The sequence below is a fragment of the Trichosurus vulpecula genome, chromosome 3 (assembly GCF_011100635.1).
Source record: "Trichosurus vulpecula isolate mTriVul1 chromosome 3, mTriVul1.pri, whole genome shotgun sequence".
NCBI lineage: Eukaryota > Metazoa > Chordata > Mammalia > Diprotodontia > Phalangeridae > Trichosurus > Trichosurus vulpecula.
The window spans coordinates 151,822,125-151,845,689 of record NC_050575.1 but is presented as its reverse complement, the minus strand read 5'-3'; the positions used below and the strand labels follow the sequence as shown (position 1 = coordinate 151,845,689).

The 23,565-nt window shown below is 38.0% G+C and overlaps 1 protein-coding gene across 1 annotated transcript in view; it reads right to left on the bottom strand.

The window, feature by feature from the left end:
* FTO (FTO alpha-ketoglutarate dependent dioxygenase) overlaps nucleotides 1–23,565 on the bottom strand; it is a 432,232-nt gene that overhangs the window by 284,336 nt on the left and 124,331 nt on the right. The window contains exon 3 of the mRNA XM_036751285.1: nucleotides 11,387–12,005. Within this exon, the coding sequence (XP_036607180.1) occupies nucleotides 11,387–12,005 (619 nt within the window). The remainder of the gene's footprint in view (nucleotides 1–11,386; nucleotides 12,006–23,565) is intronic.

Genomic DNA, 23,565 nt, shown 5'->3' with positions numbered 1-23,565 from the left:
AACATAAGGGAGCCACAAGAGATGTCTGATGAGGGGAGTGGCACATTCAGACCTATGCTTTTGCAGCTGTGTGAAGTAAGTGACTATGAAGGCAGGGAAACCCATTCAGAAGCTAGCAGAGTAACCCAGTAAAGAGATGAGGGCCAGGTGTGACTATAATGAAGGGGATGGCTGAAATAGATGCTGTGGAGGTAGAAATGATAAGATCTGGCTACTGATTGGATGTGTGGGGTGAGGGAGAGTGAAGAAGCAGGGATAACTCCCAAACTGATGATAAGTGTTCTGAAATGTGGAATCAGAGAAACTTGGGTTCAAATTCCAGCTCTGCTAATTAATATTAATAGCTAGCATTTACATAGTGCTGTAAGGTTTGCAAAGCACTTGACATACACGCATGCACACACACATGCGCGCACGCGCACACACACAAACACACACACACAATATCTTAACTCTATGAGATGAATACTATCATCCTCATTTTACAGATGAGGAAATTGAGGTTTTGAGAGGTCAAGTATCTTGTCCAGGAGGACACAGACAGTAATTACAGGAGGCAGGATTTCAACTTGCATCTTCCTGATTCCAGTCCTAGTTCTCTCTCCACTGAGTCACTCAGCTGACTAGCTGCTATGTGTGACCTTAGACAAGTCATTACCTTCTTTGAGCTTCAGTATCTTCCTCTGAGGTTTCTTCTGGTCCTTGATACTGTGATATTTATTAAGCATCTGCTATGCAATAGGCATTGTGCTAAGCACTGGAGATGCAAAGAAAAATAAAAGACAATTCCTCCTCTCAAGAAAATCATAATCTAAAGGGGAGGTAACATGTAAATGACTACGTACAAACAAGCTATATACAGCATAAATTGGAAATAATCAACAAACCAAAAGCATTAGAGCAGAGGTTCCCAAACTGTTTTCACCTACCACCTCCTTTTCAAAAAAAATTTACTCAGTAGTCCCCTGGAAATCTACTTGCTTTAACCCTTCAATGGATTTTTTGAAATTTGTATCATTTCAAAACAAAAATTTTTTTTGAAATGACACATTTGAAATTTAATAATTCATTGTAAATTTGTGGGTTTTTTTCCTGCATTGAAAGTCTAATGATGTAATACTGAAGCATGTAGCCATATAGTATTGTATTATAAACAAGTCATCATACACATATTTTCCTGCCAATGTATGTGGGACTTACAATGTGTGGCATGCTTGTTGCCGACACTTGCTTGTTAAGACCTGTCAGTGGACTTGAACACAAATTGGCTATAATTCACATTTTGTGTTTATTTGGAAAATAATGTAATCACTACAACGTTAATTCTGTTACACAACAGATGAAACATGTATGAATGGTTTTGCAAAATTTTCTTATTTTCTCTTCTTTCCTAATGTTTCCATTGCCCCCTTATTTTTATTCAATGGTCCCCAATTGTGAGGCTACTGCTGCTCACCCCCCAGATTGTTCCAGCACCCCTCCCTGGGTGGTATCACTCTAGGCAGAGTAAAGGAAGATCAGAAAGGTTTCCTATAGAAGGTAGGATTTTAGATGGGATTTGAAGACTATAGCCACAAGTCTCTTCCAACTCCAATCCATCTTCCACTCAGGTGTCAAAGTGATCTTCCTAAAGCCAAGATCTGACTGTATCTTACCACCCTCCCTTCTCAATAAACTCCTGTGACTCCCTATCACCTCCTAGATAAAATAGAAAATTTTCTACCTTTCCAATATTCTATAATACCTTACACCCTGCCATGTATTCTGCAATCCAGGGACATTAGTCTCCTTGCTGTTCCTTGAACCAGACATTCCATCTCTCATCTTCAGGCATTTTCACTGGCAAAAGCAGTAATTATTAAATCAATTTGGTACTGGTTAAAAAATAGAGAGATTTATCAGTAGAACAGATTAAGGTATACAACATAAAGAAACAAACATATCAAATACTCTTGCATTTGATAAACACAAAGATCATAACTATTGGGATAACTCATTATTTGACCAAAATTCCTGGGAAAAGTGGAAAGCAGAAGTTAGATTTAGATCAATAACTGACACCTTATGAAAATATAAGTTCCAAATGCATGTGTGATCTAGATAAAAAAGGTCATATCATAAACAAATTAAAGAAACAGAAAAAACCCTATCAGATCTACAGATAGGAGAAAAGTTCATCACAAAAAAAGAACAGAGAAGATTACAGAAGATAAAATGTTTGATTTTGATCACACATTTTTTAATTGCACAAACATCATAATGCTAAAATAAAAAAGGAAACAACTAGGAAAAAAATCTTTGCCACAAGTTTCTCTAACAAAGATCTCATTATCAAACTATATAAGGAAGTGATTCAAATGTATAAGAAAAAATCATTCTGCAATTGATAATCTAAAGATATAAACAGTTCACAAGGGAAGAAACCTAGGCTGTTTATATCCATATGAAAAATGCTCCAAATCATTAATAATTAGAGAAATGAAAATTAAGCAATTCTGTTCCACCTCACATCCATCAGAGTGGCAAAGATGACAAAAAAAAAGAAAATTATAAACTCTGGAGAGAATGTGAGAAAATGGGTATATTGATGCACTGTTGGTGGACTTGTGACTGGGTACAACAATTGTGGAAAGCAATTTAGAATTACATACAAAAAGTTACCAAACAGCAAAAGGTCCTTTCACCCAACTGTACCTGCCTAACCACAAAAGAGATCAAAGAAGAAGGGAAAAGCCCTTCGTGTACAAAAATATCTATAGCAGTTTTTTTGTGATAGCAAAAACCCGAAAACTGACAGAATGTCTATCAGTTGAAGAAGGATTTAATAAGTTGTGGTATATAAATGGGACAGAATACTACTGGCTGTAAGAAGTAAGGAAACAGACCATTTCCAAAAGACATAGAAAGACTTATATGAACTGATACGAAGTGAAGTAAGCAGAACCAGCAGGATAATTTATACTATAATACCAACATTTGAACAATATTGAAGACTTTTAAACTGATGAAAGAAAGGAACAGAATTAGGAGAACAAGTTATACAATAACACTGTAAAAAAAAAAAACAACAACAACTTTGAAAGCCTTGAGAACTATGATCAATACAATGATCAATACAATACAACCACAATTCCAGAGGACCAAAGATTAAACATGGTATTCATTATGGAGAGGTGATGGGTTTAGAGTACAGAATAAAACATATATTTTAGTATACAGCAATTGAGAGGATTTGTTTTGTTTGACTATATGAGTGTATGTATACTATACAAACATACTTGCATAATATATGTGTGTATATATGTGTGTGTGTGTGTGTATATATATATATATATATATATATATGAAGACAGAGACACAGAGAGAGAGAGAGAACAGAAGAATTTTCTTCCCAAAAGGGGGGGATGGGAAGGAGAGAATATAGATTTATGTTCTTTTTAAGAAAAAAAGAGAGGGGTGCTACAGATGCAAATGGTGCATGTACTTTCAGGTAAGGTCACAGTATAATTAATTTTACTTAACCATTTTATTTTCTAAGAGAGAACTCTCATAAAGCTGCAGTAACCTATGCATGTTTTTCACGTAAAAACGAAACATCAACAAAGCTTAAAAAACACCCAAAACTCAGGTTAAATCTCATCTGCAAGAGGACTTTCTTATTCCCTCCCAATCCAAAGTACTGCTAGTACTTTCCCTATAAGATTACCTTGCATTTATAGTCCGTGTGTATGTATCTTCTATATACTTACTTGTCTGCATATTGTCTCCCCCATTAAATATGAGCTTCTTCAGGGAACATGTTTTTTTTTTCCTTTTCTTTGAAATTCCTGCCCTTAGCATAGTAACTGCCTGGCACAGTCAGTGTTTAATAAATGCTTGTTAACTTGGCTTGGGGAAACTCAAAACTGTGCCATACAAAAACTGGTAGAACAAATGTTTGCCTACGGAAGAAAATACTTAAGAGAGATGGTAAAGCTGCACTGAATAATTTTAAAGGTTGTCATAGGGAAGGGGGGAGGAATACAAGACTTATGGTTTTTGGCCCCAAAAGGGGGAAGCGTGACCAAAGCAACACCTGAAGAAGTGTAGTAGAAAGAGTACTGGATTTGGAATAAATATGAATTTCAGTAATCATTCTGTTATTACTATTGAGACTTTGAGCAAATCTTTCCCCCTCTCTGGGCCTCATTTACCCCACCTTCAAAGAGAGGGAGTTGGATTAGATGATCTCTAAAGTTTTCTCCCACTCTTAATCATATCCTCAGACCTTTTATTGGCACATTTCAGCTTAGCATAAAGGAACCCTTTCTTAACAATTAGAACTGTCCAAAAGTAAAATGCACTAACTTGAAAAGTAATGAGTTTCCATTACTAAAGATAATCAAGTGAAGGTTGAATGGCCACTTGTATGGCATGTGATAAAAGGTACTATCACCCAGGTACAAACTAGAGAGCCCTTCAAACACTCAGATTCTGTGATTCTATGACTGACTCACTTAAAGCAATATGAACATTACACTGGAAAAAATAGTGATCACAAAGAAATGAAAGGTATTGAACTTTGACTTATCTCATTGTTTTAAAAAATTAAAAACAACAGAACCACCATAAAGCCCTTTTAAATGTCCAGATTCTAAGTCCTGCCCAATGGAGGGTGGTTGTTTTTTGGAGTTTTTTTGAGGGGTTTGGTGAGCGAACAGGGACAGAAATTAAATTTAGAAAGCCATTCTCTCTGACCCAATTCCTAATATAGTTATGGCTGCATCCAAAGGGAATTAAATGAACCAGAATATATGTCTTGGCATTTGGGACTCAAGTAAATGCTTATAAGATGGTTCAATATTTCAAGGTAATTTTTATCGGTATGGGTCCTACCACCACATGCACAGATGTCAACACCTCTATAACTTAGTAGACTATTCTCATGTGTTGTTGTGGCCAGAAACGTCATCACCTTGTACCAAATTTAGGTAGGCTAGTCCTCAGAAAACAATCAGTCCATCACCAGAACTATATTTGAAACCATTTCTGGAGGAAGACTTCAGGAAAGGTTTAATATTAAGCTATGTGTCAGGTACTGTGTCAAGCGCTTTACAAATATTATGACATTTGATCCTCACAACAACTTTGTGAAGTAGATACTATTATAATCCCCATTTTACAGTTGAGGAAGCTGAGGCAAACAAAAGTTCAGTGACTCTGCCCAGGGTCATACAACTAGTAAGTGTCTGAGGCTGTATTTGAACTAAGGTCTTCCTGTGCTAGCACATTTCAACTCAATATAAAGGAAACTTTTCTCAACAATCAGAACTGTCCAAAACTGTTTCTGACTCCAGGTCCAGTGCTCTATCCACTTTACCACCTAGTTGGCTCTAATAATAAAATATAATCTCAAATGAGATACATATCCTGGGACCCAGAAGAAAAAAAAGTTCTGTCTCATAAATGGGATTTTCCTGTTTGATCACCTAACCCCCCCAAAGATCTGTCTCTTATTCAGAGTTATTTAGCTAAAGGTGCTATCCCAACATCACAGTGGAAGGTGTAAATGTTACCATTTTTAAAATGTGTATTATAATTTTGTTTACCAAAAGTCTGACTTAATTAAACTTCTCCCAACAAATGCTACTTATTAAAAAGTCACTCGAAACTGTTTCAAATGCTATTCTGGGTTTCAAAACTAGAAGGAAGGCTATATCTTTTTGCTATGGGTGTACAATAAGACCATTAAACTGAAGAATGTTCCTGACCACAAAAGCATTTTTTGTGGCACTTTAGTGTTATCATATACCAATGGCATCAATTCAGGAGAGTCATTTCCTTAGAAAAGAAGGAAACTACCTCCATTGTACTTTTATATCAGCATTCCCAGATATAATACTTCTCAACTCTTTGAGCAAAGGCTTATAAAAGCTTAGATTACACCAGTTTCTTTCACTGGGATAGCAATAGATTAATGAAAAACTTACTAGGATAGCATGACTGTGTTAGATTCAGAGAAACTGGTGGAACATCTTTCCCCCAAACAAGATCTCAACTGGTAACTGAAGACACGATTAACTGGGACCTGAAAATGACATGCTACTTTCTGTCCCTATGCATTTGTGTGCAGTGGATCGAGTGCTGGGCCCACAAGCAAGAAGACCTGAATTCAAGTCCAGCCTCAAACTCTTCCTTCCTGCGTGACCCTGGGCAAATCACTTCATAGCTGTTTCCCCTGATTTCCTCATCTATAAAATGGTGATAATCATAGCATCTACCTCCAAAGGTTGTTGGGAAAACCAAATAAGGTAATAATTTTAAAGCACCTAACACAGTATCTGACACATGGTAAGCACCATGTAAATGTTAGCTATCATTATTACTATCTGCCAGAGACAGTAACGGCAAACCATTCCAGTATCTTTACAAAGAAAATCTCAAATAGGGTCATGAGGAGTCAGACACGATGGACCAATGACTGAATGACAACAAACTATTATTTGTGTAAACTGTTTCTCAGGCTTGGAATTTGCAATGTCCTTATATCCAGCAATGAGCAGCATCCTTGTCTTCCATTCAGCTCAGCTCACATGCCAGATCCTTCAGGAAGCTTCTCCTTATCTCTTCAAAGGAAAGGGCTTACTCCAACTTCAAATTTTTCTAAAGCCATGTGCCTGGCCCTCCCATGATTGCTATCAGCTCCAGCTATGCAAATCAATCAACCCAGCAACAAGTACCCTTGAGGTGCTGGAGGATAGACAAAATGAAAAAGACAAAGACACTCTTGGTCTTCAAGAAGCTCACATCTTTTGTGGGGATGCTCTCAGACCAAATAAATACAAGGTAATTCTGAGTAGGAAGCACTAATAGCTGGGAGGACCATGCAGTCAGCAGGGCTTGGGCTGAACTTTGAGGGAAACTAGAAATTCTAAGAAGTGGCAGTAAGGAAGGTGCACATTCAGGACTCAGAAGGTGCACATTCCAGGCATAGGGGAGACAGCTGGTAGAAAAGCATGGCAGAGGAGGTAGCATATCATGTATCAGAAACACAGCAAAAAAGGCAGCCTAGAGTACAGGGTGTATGAAGAGAATCAAGGTATAAATGTATGACTCAACCTTCATTTAAAGAGGCTGGCTGACTAAATATTTTATATATTACTTCTCTTTGTTATTATCCTATCCTCTCCCAACCTCCTAAGCTCTTCATCTCCTATAGAATATAAATGCCATGAAGACCTGAGAGACTGTAGCAAATGTTTTTTTTTTCTTTATTCTGAGCACTTAGCAGAATCTTACACATTGAAGGCACTTAACAAACATTTGTGGGGGGGCAGAGCCAAAATGGTGGCTGGAAAGCAGGGACTTGCTTAAGCTCTCTCCAGGTCCCTCCAAACACCTATAAAAATGGCTCTTAACAAATTCTAGACCTGCAGAACCCACAAAATAGCAGAAGATAGCAGGGCTCCAGACCAGGACAGCCTAGATGGTTGCTGGGAAGGGTCTATCGCATGGAGGTGGGAGAGGAGCAGAGCAGAGCCCAGCATGGACCCCGCCAGGACCAATCAGACAGCGAGCCAGGCAGAACAGGCCATAGGGCCCTGAATCATTGAGCTGCGGCAGTTACCAGACTTCTCAACCCACAAACGCCAAAGAAAACAGAGCATGTTACTGGGAAAAACTGCTGGGACAGAGTGAAAGGAGTTTTGCAGTCTGCCACCAACCTGGGGGTGGCAGAGGTGGGGCTGCTTCCAGAGCCTCAGTTGCAGTTGCTTCCAACCCCAGGCCCACAGGTGGGAGGAATTAAGTGGCAGATCAGAGCAGGAGTGCAAAACCCACTTTGCCTTGCCTGGATCTGGGCCACAATCCTGCTTGGCAGTTCTTGGGGGAGAAGGAGCGCTGGTATGGCAGAGCTTGCTGTGTAGAAGTAGCTCTGAAAACAGCAGCGCAGCCCCTCAAGCTGGGGACAAAGTATTCTCCACTCTACAAGCAGTCACATGCCAACAAAAAGCTCAAGGGTCAAACAGTTGGCAGGGAACATGAACAGGCAGTGAAAACAGTCTCAGATTCAGACCCAGACTTTGCATCTTGTTTTGGTGAAAAAGAAGACCAAAACATACAGCCAGAAGAAGTCAACAAAGTCAAAGAGCCTACATCAAAAGCCTCCAAGAAAAATATGAATTGGTCTCAGGCCATGGAAGAGCTCAAAAAGGATTTGGAAAAGCAAGTAAGAGAAGTAGAGGAAAAATTGGGAAAAGAAATGACAGTGATGCAAGAAAACCATGAAAAACAAGTCAATGACCAGCTAAAGGAGACCCAAAAAAATACTGAAGGAAATAACACCTTGAAAAATAGACTAACCTAAATGGCAAAAGAACTCCAAAAAGCCAATGAGGAAAAGAATGCCTTGAAAGGCAGAATTAGCCAAATGGAAAAGGAGGTCCAAAAGACCACTGAAGAAAATACTACCTTAAAAATTAGATTGGAGCAAATGAAAGCTAGTGACTTTATGACAAATCAAGATATTATAAAACAGAAACAAAGGAATAAAAAAATGGAAGACAATGTGAAACATCTCATTGGAAAAACCACTGACCTGGAAAATAGATCCAGGAGAGATAATTTAAAAATTATTAGACTACCTGAAAGCCATGATCAAAAAAAAAAAAGAGCCTAGATATCATCTTTCAAGAAATTATCAAGGAAAACTTCCTTGATGTTCTAGAGCCAGAGAGTGAAATAGAAATTGAAAGAATCCACCGATCACCTCTTGAAAACGATCCCAAAAAGAAAACTCCTAGGAATATTGTCACCAAATTCCAGAGTTCTCAGGTCAAGGAGAAAATACTGCAAGCAGCCAGAAAGAAACAATTTGAGTATTGTGGAAGCACAATCAGGATAACACCAGATCTAGCAGCTTCTACATTAAGGGATCAAAGGGCTTGGAATATGATATTCTAGAGGTCACTGGAGCTAGGATTAAAACCAAAAAATCACCTACCCAGCAAAACTGAGCATAATGCTCCAAGGCAAAACATGGACTTTCAATAAAACAGAGGACTTTCAAGCTTTTTCAGTAAAAAGACCAGAGCTGAATAGAAAATTTGACTTTCAAACACAAGAATCAAGAGAATCATGAAAAGGTAAACAAGAAAGAGAAATCATAAGGGACTTACTAAAGTTGAACTAAAGTTTTATTTACATTCCTACATGTGTAATTCATGAGACCTCAGTATTAGGGGAGCTGAAGGGAATATACATATATACATATATATATATATATATAATATGTATAGAGAGAGGGCACAGGGTGGGTTGAATATGAAGGGTTGATATCTAAAAAAATAAAATCAAATTAAGGGATAAGAGAGGAATATATTGAGAGAGGGAGACAGGGAGAGAAGAACAGGGTAAATTATCTCACATAAAAGTGGCAAGAAAAAGCAGTTCTGCTGCAAGGGAAGAGGGGGCAGGCGAGGGGAATTGAGTGAATCTTGCTCTCATTGGATTTGACTTGAGGGGGGAATAACATACACACTCAATTGGGTATCTTACCCCACAGGAAAGTAGGGAGAAGGGGATAAAAAAGGGGGGACAATAGAAGGGAGGGCAGATAGGGGGAGGAGGTAATCAAAAGCAAACACTTTTGAAAAGGGACAAGGTCAAGGGAGAAAATTGAATAAGGGGGGACAGGATAGGAGGGAGCAAAATATAGTTAGTCTTTCACAACATGAGTATTGTTGAAGGGTTTTGCATAATGATATGCATGTGGCCTATGTTGAATTCCTTGCCTTCTTAGGGAGGGTGGGTGGGAAGGGAAGAGGGGAGGGGATTTGGAACTCAAAGTTTTAAAATCAGATGCACAAAGAAAAAGTTGTTTTTTGCATGCAACTGGGAAATAAGATATACAGGCAACAGGGCATAGAAATCTATCTTGCCCTACAAGAAAGTAAGGGAAAAGGGGATGGGGGAGTGTGGTGACAGAAGGGAGGGCTGACTGGGGAACAGGGCAATCAGAATATATTTCATCTTGGAGTGGGAGGGAGGGTAGAAATGGGGAGAAAATTTGTAACTCAAAATCTTGTGGAAATCAATGCTGAAAACTAAAAATATTAAATAAATAATAAAATATTAAAAAAAAACATTTGTGGCATTGAGTTGGTTCTGTCAGAGAGATAGTTATAAAGATCAGTTTTTGCCATACGCTGAAACCACTGCTAGGAGAAAAGGTAAGCAATGTAAATCAGAGCCATATGGAATCTCCTAATAGTCTAAAAAGATCATATTAATAAGAATCACAGAATTACGTAATGAAATTCTGGAAGTACATACCAACCTGAAGTCATTACTCTGCCCTCGACAGACATCAGAGGAAATGTAGCTAGTCAGGGATAACTGCTTAGAACAGGGAGAAAAGAAGCTTGGCCTTGAGGTGACTGCATCTATTAGTTGGATGGCTTTCCTAAAATCCAGCAGAGATCTTAGTAAAGGTCCAAGCAAGACAACATTTTCCTGAACCTCTCCATGTAATCACCAACCCTAAAGCACCGAGAGGAAAAAGATCAGGAATCTTAGGCTCAGAGAAAGAAAAGCAACAAGCAAAAGAAAATGGACTTGGCCATATAAGGCATCTTTCTGAAGCTGCACCACTGATCTTTATTTCAAAGAAGTCAGCTGATAACAAATTTCAGGAGGCTCATGGATTTTTCAGTCACAGGAAAACCAATGGGCATTCCCATACAAGATTATATATGTGCCCAAGTAAGGATCTGGGCAGGACTCTGAAAATATAGGAATACCTGGCTGCAAAGTCAGCCCTGCATGGTTTTGGCAAGGAAGGACTCATACATCATCACTACAATGTGGCCTTGTGATAAGAAGTTTATGTAAATGACTAGAATCAGTAGGCAGTGCTGCATACTGGATTATGAGTTGGCTTCAGAGTCAGTATGCACAGCACTATGAAGCCAAGGGCAAGTCTAGAGTTGACAAATTGCTCCCATAAAGACAGTGATGTCAACTGTAATCAAGTAGTTTTGCAAGACTGGAAATATGTACCTGTGGTAACCTAGAAAGATTTGACTGATTTTTGTTTTCCTGGCCCTTTATCAGTAATTCAATTAGAATAGCACTGAAAACTGCTCAAGGTTCTACAGACATGGTCAGCTAAATAAACTTGAGGCCTCTCTCTTCTGAGCACAGGCAAAGGTTGTGAAAACGTAATATTTCTGAGCTATAATGAACAAGAGCATATCTAGACCCAGAGAGATACATCTTGCAAAAATGGGGATATGCTGAAAAACAAATGAAAATTTTTTTAAAAAAATAATAATAAACAAGAAAGCTCTAGGACCTAAGGCCGTCCAGCAAAAATTTACTCAAGGATGTTATTTCACAGCCTTTGTACCTTCACAACTGTAACTGTATACTGCCACTGTTGATCTTTCTACTAGATTCTCATCATGATGCCAGCTCACAGCCATTTTCCCCATCCCAAAATAAGGTTCTTCTTTCAAGTAGGACATTTTCTGGGGATCCATGTAATTCAACAAAGTCAAATTGTAGGTTGTCCTCTTCTTGAGTTCCATATCATCTCCTATGTCCAAACCACTCTTACAGAGTTCTGGTACCATTCCAAAGATTTCACTTTCTTCATTTTGCTTGGATTTGATTAAATGCAGCTTGTCCAAAGCCTGGATTGTATCTTTATGCAGATAGTCATTGAGGTTAAAGAACGCTCTACAAGCTGCAAATATTTCATCTTCGGTATATTTTATGTTGGAACCTTCCACTGGCCATGGCACAGTGAAAAGTCTGCTGCTCAGATACTTATAGGTGTAGCCGGGATTTCCAATGAGAAGACGAGATACTGGTGTGAGCAAATTTTTCCCTTTGATTCGGACTAGATCCTGGAATAAGCAGCCGTGCTTCCGCAAGGTGAGGAAGGCTTGCTGAACTTCCTTATGTAGCAACTCAGGGATCCTACTGGCTTCTCGGATTATCAATTTGGAATAGTTCTCCTGCCACTGGAAAAAGAAAAAGTGAAAACAGAGTTTATTTATAGCTACTGATGGTAGTTTTCCACACAAAATGCTTTACTTTACACATCAGAAATCCATATCTCTTGTGGCTTTACAGCCTAAATAATTACAATGGATTAAATGAAGGAGACGGTGAATAATTCTGTAACCAGAGTTCCCTAATCAAGCCCAGCTGATTAACAATTCTGACTATTAACAGAGTCCCTCAGTACTTTGACTTCTAAGGTTCTTTCCTTATGCCTATTCCCATTCTCTTATCTTCCAAAAGGCTCAATTTGGATACTGGGCAACAAGCAGCCTAGAAGAGAAAAGGAGTTCTAGGCCTACACCTAAGCAGCTATATAGCTTCAGATCAACCAGAGAATCACAGAATTCAAAGGAAATTTAAAGGTTATCTAGTCCATCTGCCTAATGGAAAAAAAAAAAAAAGAATCTTCTCTACAACATCTTTGAAAAACGGTTATCAGCCATGTGCTTGGGGTCGTATTTGACTATTCTCCCTCCTGAACCTCTCATGTTCAACTAGTTACTAAGTCCTTTCAATTATACCCCTGCAACATGTTATGTATTCACCATCTCCTCTCAATTTCCACAACTTCCACTCAGACACAGGTCATCATTACCACCCACCTGGATGACAGCTACAGCAACCTAAGAGGTCCTCCTGATTCCACAATCTCCACATGCCAATCCATTCTTCATGCTACTGCTAGAAAACCCTTTCTCATACATTTATCTGATCATGTCAGTCCTCAACTGGAAGCTCTTCAGTCTTTTTATACTGTAAGTAAAGTTCAAACTCTAAGGCATTTCACAATATGGCCCCAACACCTATCACTGTGGCATTGTGAAGAGAACGCTGGTCTCAGAGAGGTTTGATTGAATTCCAATTCAGATACTTCCTTGCTATGTGATCATAGGCAAGTCATAGAATTTCTTAAAGCCTTACTTTTCTTAACTATAAAAGGGAACAATAATACTTGAATTACTTACCTCACAGTTGTTGGTTGTAAAGTATTTTGAAAAACAATGCTATAGAAATGTGAGCTATTATTATGACCTTTCTAACCTTATTTTACATTACTCCACTCCACTCAGCCTAGTCTTCAGGCAAACTGATGTATGTACTCTGTGGTCCCTAGACACCTGCTACACTCTTCTTCCTCTATGCTTTTGTGAAGGCTGTCCTCTGGGATGTCTTCCATCTTAGAGGCAGCATGGTACTCTTGACAGTGTCCTAGATTTGGAGACAGAGGATCTGGGTTCAAACTCTGGCTCTAAAACTTATTAGCAATGTGTCCTTGGGCAAGTAACTTAATCTCTCTGCACCTCAATATACTCATTGGTATAATAAGGAGATTGTAACTGAGAGCCTCAAAGGTTCCTTCCAATTCTACATCTATTATTCTATGATTCTTCATGTATAGAATTCCTTTTCAAACCCAATTCAAATGCCCTTTCCTCCATCAAGCCTTCACTGATCAACCCAGTTAGTAACCAGCCCATTCTTGTAACTCTCACAGCACTTTGTTTTGCTACTCTTTAATATGTATATTATGTAATGTGATGTAATGAGGTTATATTATTATTTCATGAGGTAGCCCATTTCATTTAAGGACAGATATGATTATCAGAAAGATCCTCCTTATGCTGCAACAAACTCATCCTCTCTAACTTTCATTCATTAGTCCTAGTTCTGCCCTCCGGAGCTATAGAGAAAGTGCTACCATGTTTTACGTGACCCTCCAGATATGTCAGGACATGCCCATTCTGAAATCTTCCAGTCTATAGGCTAAGTATCTCCAGCTCTTCAGTGAATCTTTATAAGGCATGGTTTCAAGGAGCCCTTTGTAATTCCATTCACCTTCCACAAAACATGAACTCTTTAATGTGATATGGATAATACCAACAATAACCTATCTTGATCTGAACATTATAAATCTATATATATATAATGCTAGTTCTTGGTTTTAGGTAGATATTGTTTACCACATTAAAAATAACCTTTTTATGTTGTATTTTGTCAAAACTTTTATCTATTAATATGTATTTTTATGATTTTTATTATTAATATGATCTATTATGTTTATATTTTTCCTAATAATAACCTGCCCTGCATTTCTGGTATAAATCCAATATACCATCATATATAATGCCACACTCTTTCCTAATATTTTAATATTTTTGTATCAATGTTCATTAGAGATATTGGTTCATAATTTTATTTTCCTGCATTATCTCACCCTGATTAAAGTATTAGGATCGTATTTATCTTGTAGAAGGAGTCTAATAGGATAAATTCTTACTCTATTTTTGCAAACAATGTAATAATAGACCTAATTGTTCCTTGCATGGTTTTTAGAATTCACTAGAATAAGTACTTCATTATCTTTTTATTCCTTACAATTGCTCAAATTTATTTATCTTCCTAGATTTATCTTGTCTCCTGCATTATATTTCAAAAAATATACTCAGCTTTAGTGTTTTTTTTTTTCCAATCAGGAATGCTTGAAAGCCCTCTATTGAAATAGAAGTTTACTTGTTTTTCTGTAGGTTTATATTCAGTTTTGCAGGATAAGCTATCCTTGATTGTAAGTCTTTTGTCTTTTGGAGCATATTATTCCAAGATTTGTTCTCCTCCATAATAACTGCAACATAGTCTTGTATGATACTGACTGTCTATTGATTGAATTGACCTCTTTCTTCCTGGCTGCTTGCAGCATATTTTCTTTGATTTTGGAAGCACTGGAATTTGGTTAAGACATTTCAGGATATTTTCAATTCTGGGTTCCTCTTTTTTTCAATTTTATTTTGAGATATGAATTCTTTTTCTCCTACTACTTCCTCCTCTACCACTGAGAAAGCAAAACAAAAGCCATTACATACATGTATAATAATGCAAAAAAAAATTTCCCGTATAGCCACGTCCAAAGATAGATATAAAAAGATCTGTAGATATAGCTATAGATCTATAGCCATTGTGATGTGTGTGTATGTATCTTCACTCTGAATCTTATCACCTCTCAATCTGGAAGTGGGTGGCATGTTTCCTCTTGAGTCATCTGAAACTATGGCTGGTCATTGTGTTGATCAGAGTTCCTATGTCTTTCAAAGTTGTTTGTCTTTACAATACTGTTGTTATTGTTATTAATTGTTCTCCTCACTCTGCTCACTTTACTATGCATCAGTTCATGCAAGTCTTCCCAGGTTTCTCTGAAACCATCCCCATCATTTCACAATAATATTCTATCAGATTCACATACATTAAGTTATTTGTCATTCCCCAAATGATGGTTAGCGCAACCCCCCCCCCAGTTTCTAATTATTTGCCACCACAAAAAGAGCTGCTATAAACACTTTTTGTACACATGTGTCCTTTTCATCTTCCTTTGATCTCTTTAAAATACAGACCTAATAGTGGTATCTAAGCATATACATAGTTTTGACAGATTTTGGGGTACAGTTTAAAATTGCCTTCCAGAATGGCTGAACCAGTTCATAGTTCTACCAACAGTGCATTAATGTACCTGTTTTCCCACAGTCCCTTCAGCATTTGTAGGTTTCCTTTTTTGGTCCACTTTACCAATCTGATGGAAATGAGGGGGTATCTGAGAGTTGTTTTAATTTGTATTTCCCTAATTATTAGTGATTTACAGCACTTTTCATACGGCTATTGATAGTTTGGGCTTCTTTCTCTGAACAATTTGGAGCTTCTTTTAGGTGACTGATGGATTCTTTTTATTACCAATTTCTCCTCTAGTCTAATAGGTGTTGGTAGTTTTCTTTCACAATTATGTAAAATATGGTATTATAGATTTTTTGTTTGGGCATAGTTTTCAAGGAGTCTGCGGATTTTAAAGTTACTTTTATCCTACTTTTTCCAGATAAGTTATTTTTGGTAGCAGATACTTCACCTCTTCTAATATTTCTAATATTTAACACTTTTAACTTTGTTCTAATATTTCTTGTTGTCTCAATGAACCACTTAGTTCTGGGGGCTCCATTCTATTTTTCACTTCTTAAGTCATTTTTTCCCACCTTTGGATCTTAGCTATTTATTCTATTTATAATTTTCCCCCTCAGAGGCTCTAATATCTTTTTTTTTATCTCTAGCTTTACTTCATCCACTTATTCTTAGAATCCTTGTGTTCCAGTAATTCTTGTTTTCTAAGTATCTACTTGTACTTATTATTTGAAGTTAATCTCTTCCGAATTTACTTCTTTGGCACCTCTTAATGGTTAACCTATAGTATTCAATTGTATTCAACAACAGTAACAGCACGTATTATTGATTTATATAAAGATACTTAAATGCTTTAATTTTTACAAAGAGCTTCACAAATATGATCTCATTTTATCTTCACAACAACCCTGGGAGATAAGTGAAATTATTGTTTCCACTTATTATTATACCCATCCTTCATCCCAATTAGGAAAGTGAGGCAGATTTAAGGGACTTGTCCTGTGTCACACATCTAGTGAGTGTCTGAGGCTATTTTGAATTCATGTCTTCTTGTCTCTAGGACTAGAACTCTAATCAACTGAGTCACCTGGATGGCTCTTCAAAATTTTGGCTGTTCATTCATATCTGCAACCTCAGTTTCTCGATTGTGACTTTTGCTAGCACCAGGCTCTCATGGTCTTATATTGGGTGGGCAAGCTTTATATGATGCTGTTCCTTATACAATCTGAATAATGCTGTATCTGCCCTGATGTAATTCTGATGGAATGACTGGTTCCTGGACCCCCAGCTCACCATATTCAATAATCTTGTTCTGGGACAGGAAGTTGGATTCAAGGTTAAGTCTCCACCCTGCTCTTTACCTCAATCCTGGGCATTTGCCTCCATCTCAAGGCCCAGTGCAAATTCACCTTTGCCTGATCTGTCTCCTCCTTATACAATCACTAACTAATTGTCTTTGTCTATAACTACAGCACTTACATGCCCTGCCTGGATATCAGAACTCAATGACTTTAAGCCTCCTTTGCTTTGTCTCTACCTCCTTGATCCCCTGGCGTATCTTGCAAATAACTGAAATAGTCATACATAAAGATTCTAGGCCTCTTAGTGTGTTCCCACAGCACAGGCAGCATGGTTACTATACTACCTCCCTCTCTAGGTAGTCTTACCAAGGACTGGCTTTGATTCCTTCTGTGGTTCTGGAAGGAGGTTTTGGACTTCATGGTGGACCTTAAAGCATGTTCATACTGCCTGATCCTGCCTCTACCCACAGTGATCTAACAGAGGCTGGTGTTGTTTCCTGATGAGCCTTCTACAGGTGAAAGTTGAAATCATGCTGGCTTCAGATCTCATTTAGGGGAAACTATACTGTTTTCCAGGCTTCCCAGGAACACACCAGCTCAGAGGGCCAACAGTCTTTTATAAACCTCCTCATACAGTGCTGAACTGGATGGTGGAGCTTACTGTCATTTGTCTTTGGTTTTTATTGATCATGACTTTATCTGGAACCCTCTTAAATCTTTGCTAGGGACTTTCTCGGGATGTTTAGGCTTAGCTATCCCTTTCAGCATCTTCACCAGAAGTCCTCTCTACTTTTTCTTCCTTGTGAATTCTAAGCAATGTTAGATATTAATCAAATTCAGGAAAATTCTCAAATGCCTACCTTAGAAATGCTGAAATCTCTGAACCAAAAGCGTGGGTATTAAAAGCTGGAAATATCCTTATATAGATCATATTTAAAGTCATCTTCATTGTTAAATGAAAACCCACACCCTGCTTGGCACCATGCAAAAGACACAAACATCATGGAATTTGCCCTCTCAGAACTGCTAAGTACACATCTTGTCCATCAATCATCCAATACAGAAATGTAACAAGTGCATGCCAGGGCTGCCAGCACACCACAGCTTTAAATCTGATCTTTAAAAAACAACTGCCTTTAAAACAGGTAAACATCACAAACTCTAATCAGTTTATTCGCTCAATGAATATTTATGAAGCGTTTGTGCGCAAGGTGCAGGGCTAGGGGCTGACAGATACAAAGAAGTGGCCTGCTAATTGGCTCCCTTACATTCCTAGTCTTTCAACTGTTTGAGTCATCCTCTACAAAGCTGCCAGTATTATCTTACTGAGGCCTAGACCCCACCAAGTCACTTCCTTGCTCAAAAATCTCTAGTAGCTCCACGTTATATCTAAGAAAAAATATGAGCTCTTCAGCCTACAATCTAAAGCCATTACGAATCTGGCTCCAATCTACCTTATCAGAATCATTTTGTATTACTCTTCTCATCTCTGTACATTCCAGCCACACTGGTCTACTGTTTCTCAAAGAGGACATTCCATCTTCTCTCTGTGCCTTTACAAAACTATCCTGACCTCTCCCAAGGTACCAATGATCTCTTCACTGCCAGATCTTGTGATCTTTTCTTAATCTCATGCTTCTTGATGTCTCTTTAGTACCTGACACTGTTAATCATCTCCTCCTATACTCTCTCCTTTCCAAGCTTTCATGGCTGTTATCTCTTGGTTCTCCTCCTACTGTCTGACCATTTTTAGTCTCTTTTGCTGAGCCTTCATCTATGTCAAACCCACGAACCAGAGGTGTCCTCCAAGGCTCTTTCCTGGGTCCTTTTCTCTTCACTCTCAATACTATCTCACATGATGAGTTCATCAGCTCTCACTGATTCAATTTTTAATCTCTGCACAGATGATACCCAGATATACCACTCTGTTCTCTTTCCCGAGTACGAGTCATGCATCACCAACTCTCTATTTCAAACTAGATTTCTCAAAGGCATCTCAAATACGTGTACAAAATAAAACTCATTTTCCTTCCCACCTAGCCCCCCACCCCAATCTGTCTATCTTCTAAACTTCTTCTAAACTTTATTTTTATTGTTGAGGATACCACCATCCTCCCTGTCATCTAGGTTTACAACCACAGTGTGATCCTTAACACCTCACTCTCCTTCACCCCACCTATCTAACCCATCATCTTCACAACATCTCTCATATAAGTCCCTTTCTTTTCACCTCAACTGAACTACTCCAACAGCCTTGGTATTCCTGCCTAAAGTCTCTTTCCCTTCCAATATTTCTTTCCTTCAGTCACCCAAAGTAATTTTCCTAGAGCACATGTTTGATTACGTCATTCTTCCTACTCAGTAAACTCCAGATTTCTATTACTTCTAGGATCAAGTATAAAGTCTGCTATTTAGCACTAAAAACTTTTTATAACCTGTCCCCATCCAACCTTTCCAGTCTTCTTACACTTTACTTGTCTTAATAGACTCTACAACCTGTATACAATAGAATTGTTGGTTAATTTTACTGACTTTCTTCATCTTTCTTCAAAAGAAAAATTCTTTGCTATAATGGATAGCTCTCTGAGAGGGAAGAGGAGAGTATACAGGGGAAAATCTAGATGATTTAAAAGCAAAAGAAAATTGTAAAATCTGTTATTTTTAAAAGGCAACTATTGATTCATTTCTGTCTTCATATCTTCAAAGTAGTACATAGAGAGTTAAATACTAAAGGTCATCAACCCACCATCTTATGAACTAGTCAACCCACTGGAAAAAATGAAATAAAAATGCAAACAAAACACCTATCAAGGTTTCCCTTTTATCATTCCAAAACCCACAAAAAACCATGATATCAAGCTGTACTAATATCTAATCTCTTTAAGTGCACATTATATAATGTGTAAAGCTTCTGGACAAAACCTCACCAGGCGTAAATCAATTCCCTTAAAAGTAAAGTAAAAATGCTTTTTAATGACATAAATAAACACCAAGTTCAAACCCAAGTCTTGGATCTTGGCCAGAGGAACGCCACTTCAGCAACCAGCCACAAAAAATGAAAATTCAGGCACCCTTTAACAATGGGTCAGGAGGGATCAGGGATGCCACTAATTGCTCCAGGATCAATGTCAGACCCCAAGCTCAAGGCTTCTTCAGGAGAGATCCATGGGCCCTTTGTGAAGAACCAGAGAAAACACAAACCAGGAAGAAGCTCCATCTTACCACTTGTCATTCCACCTTCCTAAAACTAGACAGAAGCTAGCTGCAGATCTTAAATAGCTGCCTACAAAAAGGAAGAAGGAAAAATATAACAAACTAGTCAGGACCTCTACGATCTTCCTTTGGATCGAGGAAAAGCAACTATGTATCTCAGACAATGTGAATACTTTTGTTTCCTTTACCTTAGAAATAACTAGAATGGTATTTGTTTCCTTTTCATTGTCCCATGGGAAATCACTTTCATTATATCTTCAAGCCCTGTGCCAGATTTCCAAATTTCTTTGCAATTCCTTTTGTATGATCTTAAGGCAAAGCAAATCACATCACAATGGGGATAGGTTAAAACAATGACTTCAGAAGTTCATTTCATTTGGGAGACGTCTCAGCTTCATGCAGCTGTAGGCTGAGCCAGGGAAAGTGTTTAGAACATTAGTCTTGGGATGGTTGCCAAGTTGCAACCATTTTACAGCTAAAATGGTGTCGAAAATGTTATGACTAATATGGTGCAAATTGCCATAAAGTATAAAATGCAAAACACTGCCAGCAAAACTCCACTGGAGCCAGTCTATGAAAGCATGCCCCTGAAATCAGAGCATCTTTCAATAGGGGACTGTTCCCCACCAGCAACAGGGGTACATTATATCTTATTCCCTTTTCCCCTGTACCTTATATCTGGGTCCTGAAGTCAGTCCAAGATTTTTATTTTATTTTACTCTACTCTGAACTATTATGCTGAGGAACTCTTTTCACTCAGTCTGCTTTAAGTATTTATCATTTTGTCCACTCAGATTTTCCTACAGGCAGAATTCTCCAAAAAGCATCATATACTATGAAGAAGACATAAGAAGAATGCAAACATTTATGTAAAAGCATGGGTTCTTAACCTTTATTTTGTTTGTATCATGGCCTTTTTTGTCTGTCTGGCAAAACCTATGGACTCATCAGAACAATGCTGTTTTGTTTTTGTTTTTTAATTCATAATTGACTAAACTTCAGCTAGAGGTTAATGAAAATAAGGATGTAATTAATATTCCATCCAAGATCAGAGACCCCCTAAAATCTAGTGTGGACCCCAGGTTGAGAGCCCCTGGTATAAAAGTTGAAATCTAACAAAAAAAAATGAAACAAAATAAAATACTCTGAAGAGTCTAATGTACCACCCCATGACTGAATTGCTGACAAGGTTTGGTCACGGTGGCCATTGGAACCTATTTTATAAACCGCATTCTTTTCATGGAATCTTCTATAGATCTTAAGAGGTAGATTATGTCCATCGACAGCCATTAAAGTAATTACATGATTGTATGTTTCCTGGGAGAATTTTAATGGGATTTACAAAACATTCTACTAAAATTTTTTTGAAATTCTGCCAGTAACCATTCCAAATCATTGTTTAACATTTAATGTTCTACACCTTCCTGACCAAACTAAAGGCTAACCCTTTTAATCTGACATGGCCAGCTAATTTATAGTTCTTGAGTATATAAACTGTTTAGTCTTGAGAGGTAATATGACTTAGTGGATAGAGGGGCAGTCCTGGAGTCAAGAAAATCCAGGTTCAAGGCTCTCCTCTGATACATAGTAGCTATGCAACCACAGGCTTTCTTATTGCCCCCAGTAGGTAACTGTCTATCACTCTAAGTTATAAATGACTCACTGATGTGCATGGATGTTTCTTTTTAACAAACATTCATTGTTGTTAGGCTGTTATTTTTCAGGTGTGTCTTGGCCAAGAGACGGTAGTGGTTTGCCATTTCCTTCTCCAGTTCATTTAACAGATGAGGAACTGAGGCGACCGGCCCAGGGTCACACAGCTATTAAGTGTCTGAGGCCAGATTTGAACTCATAAAGATAAGTCTTCCTGACTCCAGGCCCTGTGCGCTATCCTTTGTGCCATGCATTTTTAAGCACATACGATACGCCAGGTACTGTGCAAAGTCTTTTATAAAAATTATCTCATTTGATCCTCACAAGAACTCCGGGAAGTAGGTTCTGTTATTATTCCCATTTTATAGATGAGGAAACTGAGACAGAGGTTAAAGTGAATTGTCCAAGGAGGTTAAGTGAATTGTCCAAGGTGTTACAGCTAGTGTCTAAGGCCAAATTTCCTCAATGAACCTATCCAGCATGCCCCCTAGCTATCTCGAAAATTTCCAAACTCAGGGGTCCCCCACATTAGTGAAAACATACGTCCAGTTTCCTACTCCCTAAAAAAATGCTTTGTCTTATCCAAAAGCTACTTAACATTCTGCACATTTCTTAAAACACCATAACAATAATAGGACCAGAAAGGGGATATATGTTTTAGCATTTTCTTTACTAGGGTAGCGATATACTAGCTAACTTCACAGGGTTATTGTTAGTACAAGAACCAAAGAGGAGCCTCAAATGGGATGGGTGGATCATCTATGGAGAACTTATATAAATACTTGGACAAGGATCTCTCAAAGCAAGAAACTCTGTGAGATTCCCCCTCAGCTAAATATAAGCTCCTTGAGGGTGAGACTGTTTAATGTTTGTCTTTGTACCTTCAGTGCCTAGCATAATGCTTTGTATAGAGATGTTTTTAAAATGCTTGTTGAACGAATGAATGCATAAATTAAAGAATGAATGGTTTGGAAGAATTGTAATACAAACCAGTGGAGTGACTACCAACCCTGATGAGATAGATCATGGATCCACCTAAATATCTAATTAAGATAATCATCTTAAGTATAACACAACAGAATCAAAAACAGGCAGATCTTGGTCCCCAACTTCAGGTGGCTTTCATTCTAAAGACAGATAATCTGCCCAATTACAACATAAATCACCACTCCAAAGCTTTAAGAAATATACTTTGTTGCTTTCTACACAGATGGAAGAATGTTCAAGCATTATCTCTGTAACTCTGTGCTCATACCTAATATACACAGCTTTGGGTCAGCAGAATGATTTTTTTTTGTTATAAATTATGATAGTTTATGACAGTAATAATCATATTTTGGAAGAACAAGGGAATTGAAAGGGGGAAAGAAAAAATAAGGGAAGGATCACAGGATAAAAGATTTAAAACTGGCAAGGATCTTAGAGGTTATTATATAACCCAAACCTCTCATTTATAGATTGGAAGGTTCACTTGCCTAAGGTCACACGGATACCAAATAACACAAGCAAGACTTTAACAAAGGTTCTCAGGCTCCAAATTCAGGATTCATTCCACTGTACCCACAACTATTTCCTGGAACGTAGATTCAAGGACAGTAGAAGAAAAAATGTGGAGAAAGGTGTTTTACCCCAGAATCCCCTTCCCCCCACAACCACCTGTCTCTTTTATCTACATTCATTTGAGATCCTACTACAATCACAGTGCAACAAGATAGAGAGAAAAAGCTCATTAGACTAGGAGTCTGGAGATCTAGGTTCTAGCTCCAGATCTGTCACTCATTAACTCTCACTTAACTTCTCTGGAAAAGTCACTCAACCATTCTTGGTATCAGCTTCCTTGTGACCTCTTCCTAAATCTTTGACATTCCATGACTCCAGGTCTTTATTCTTATCACATTCCATTCAATTGAACAAG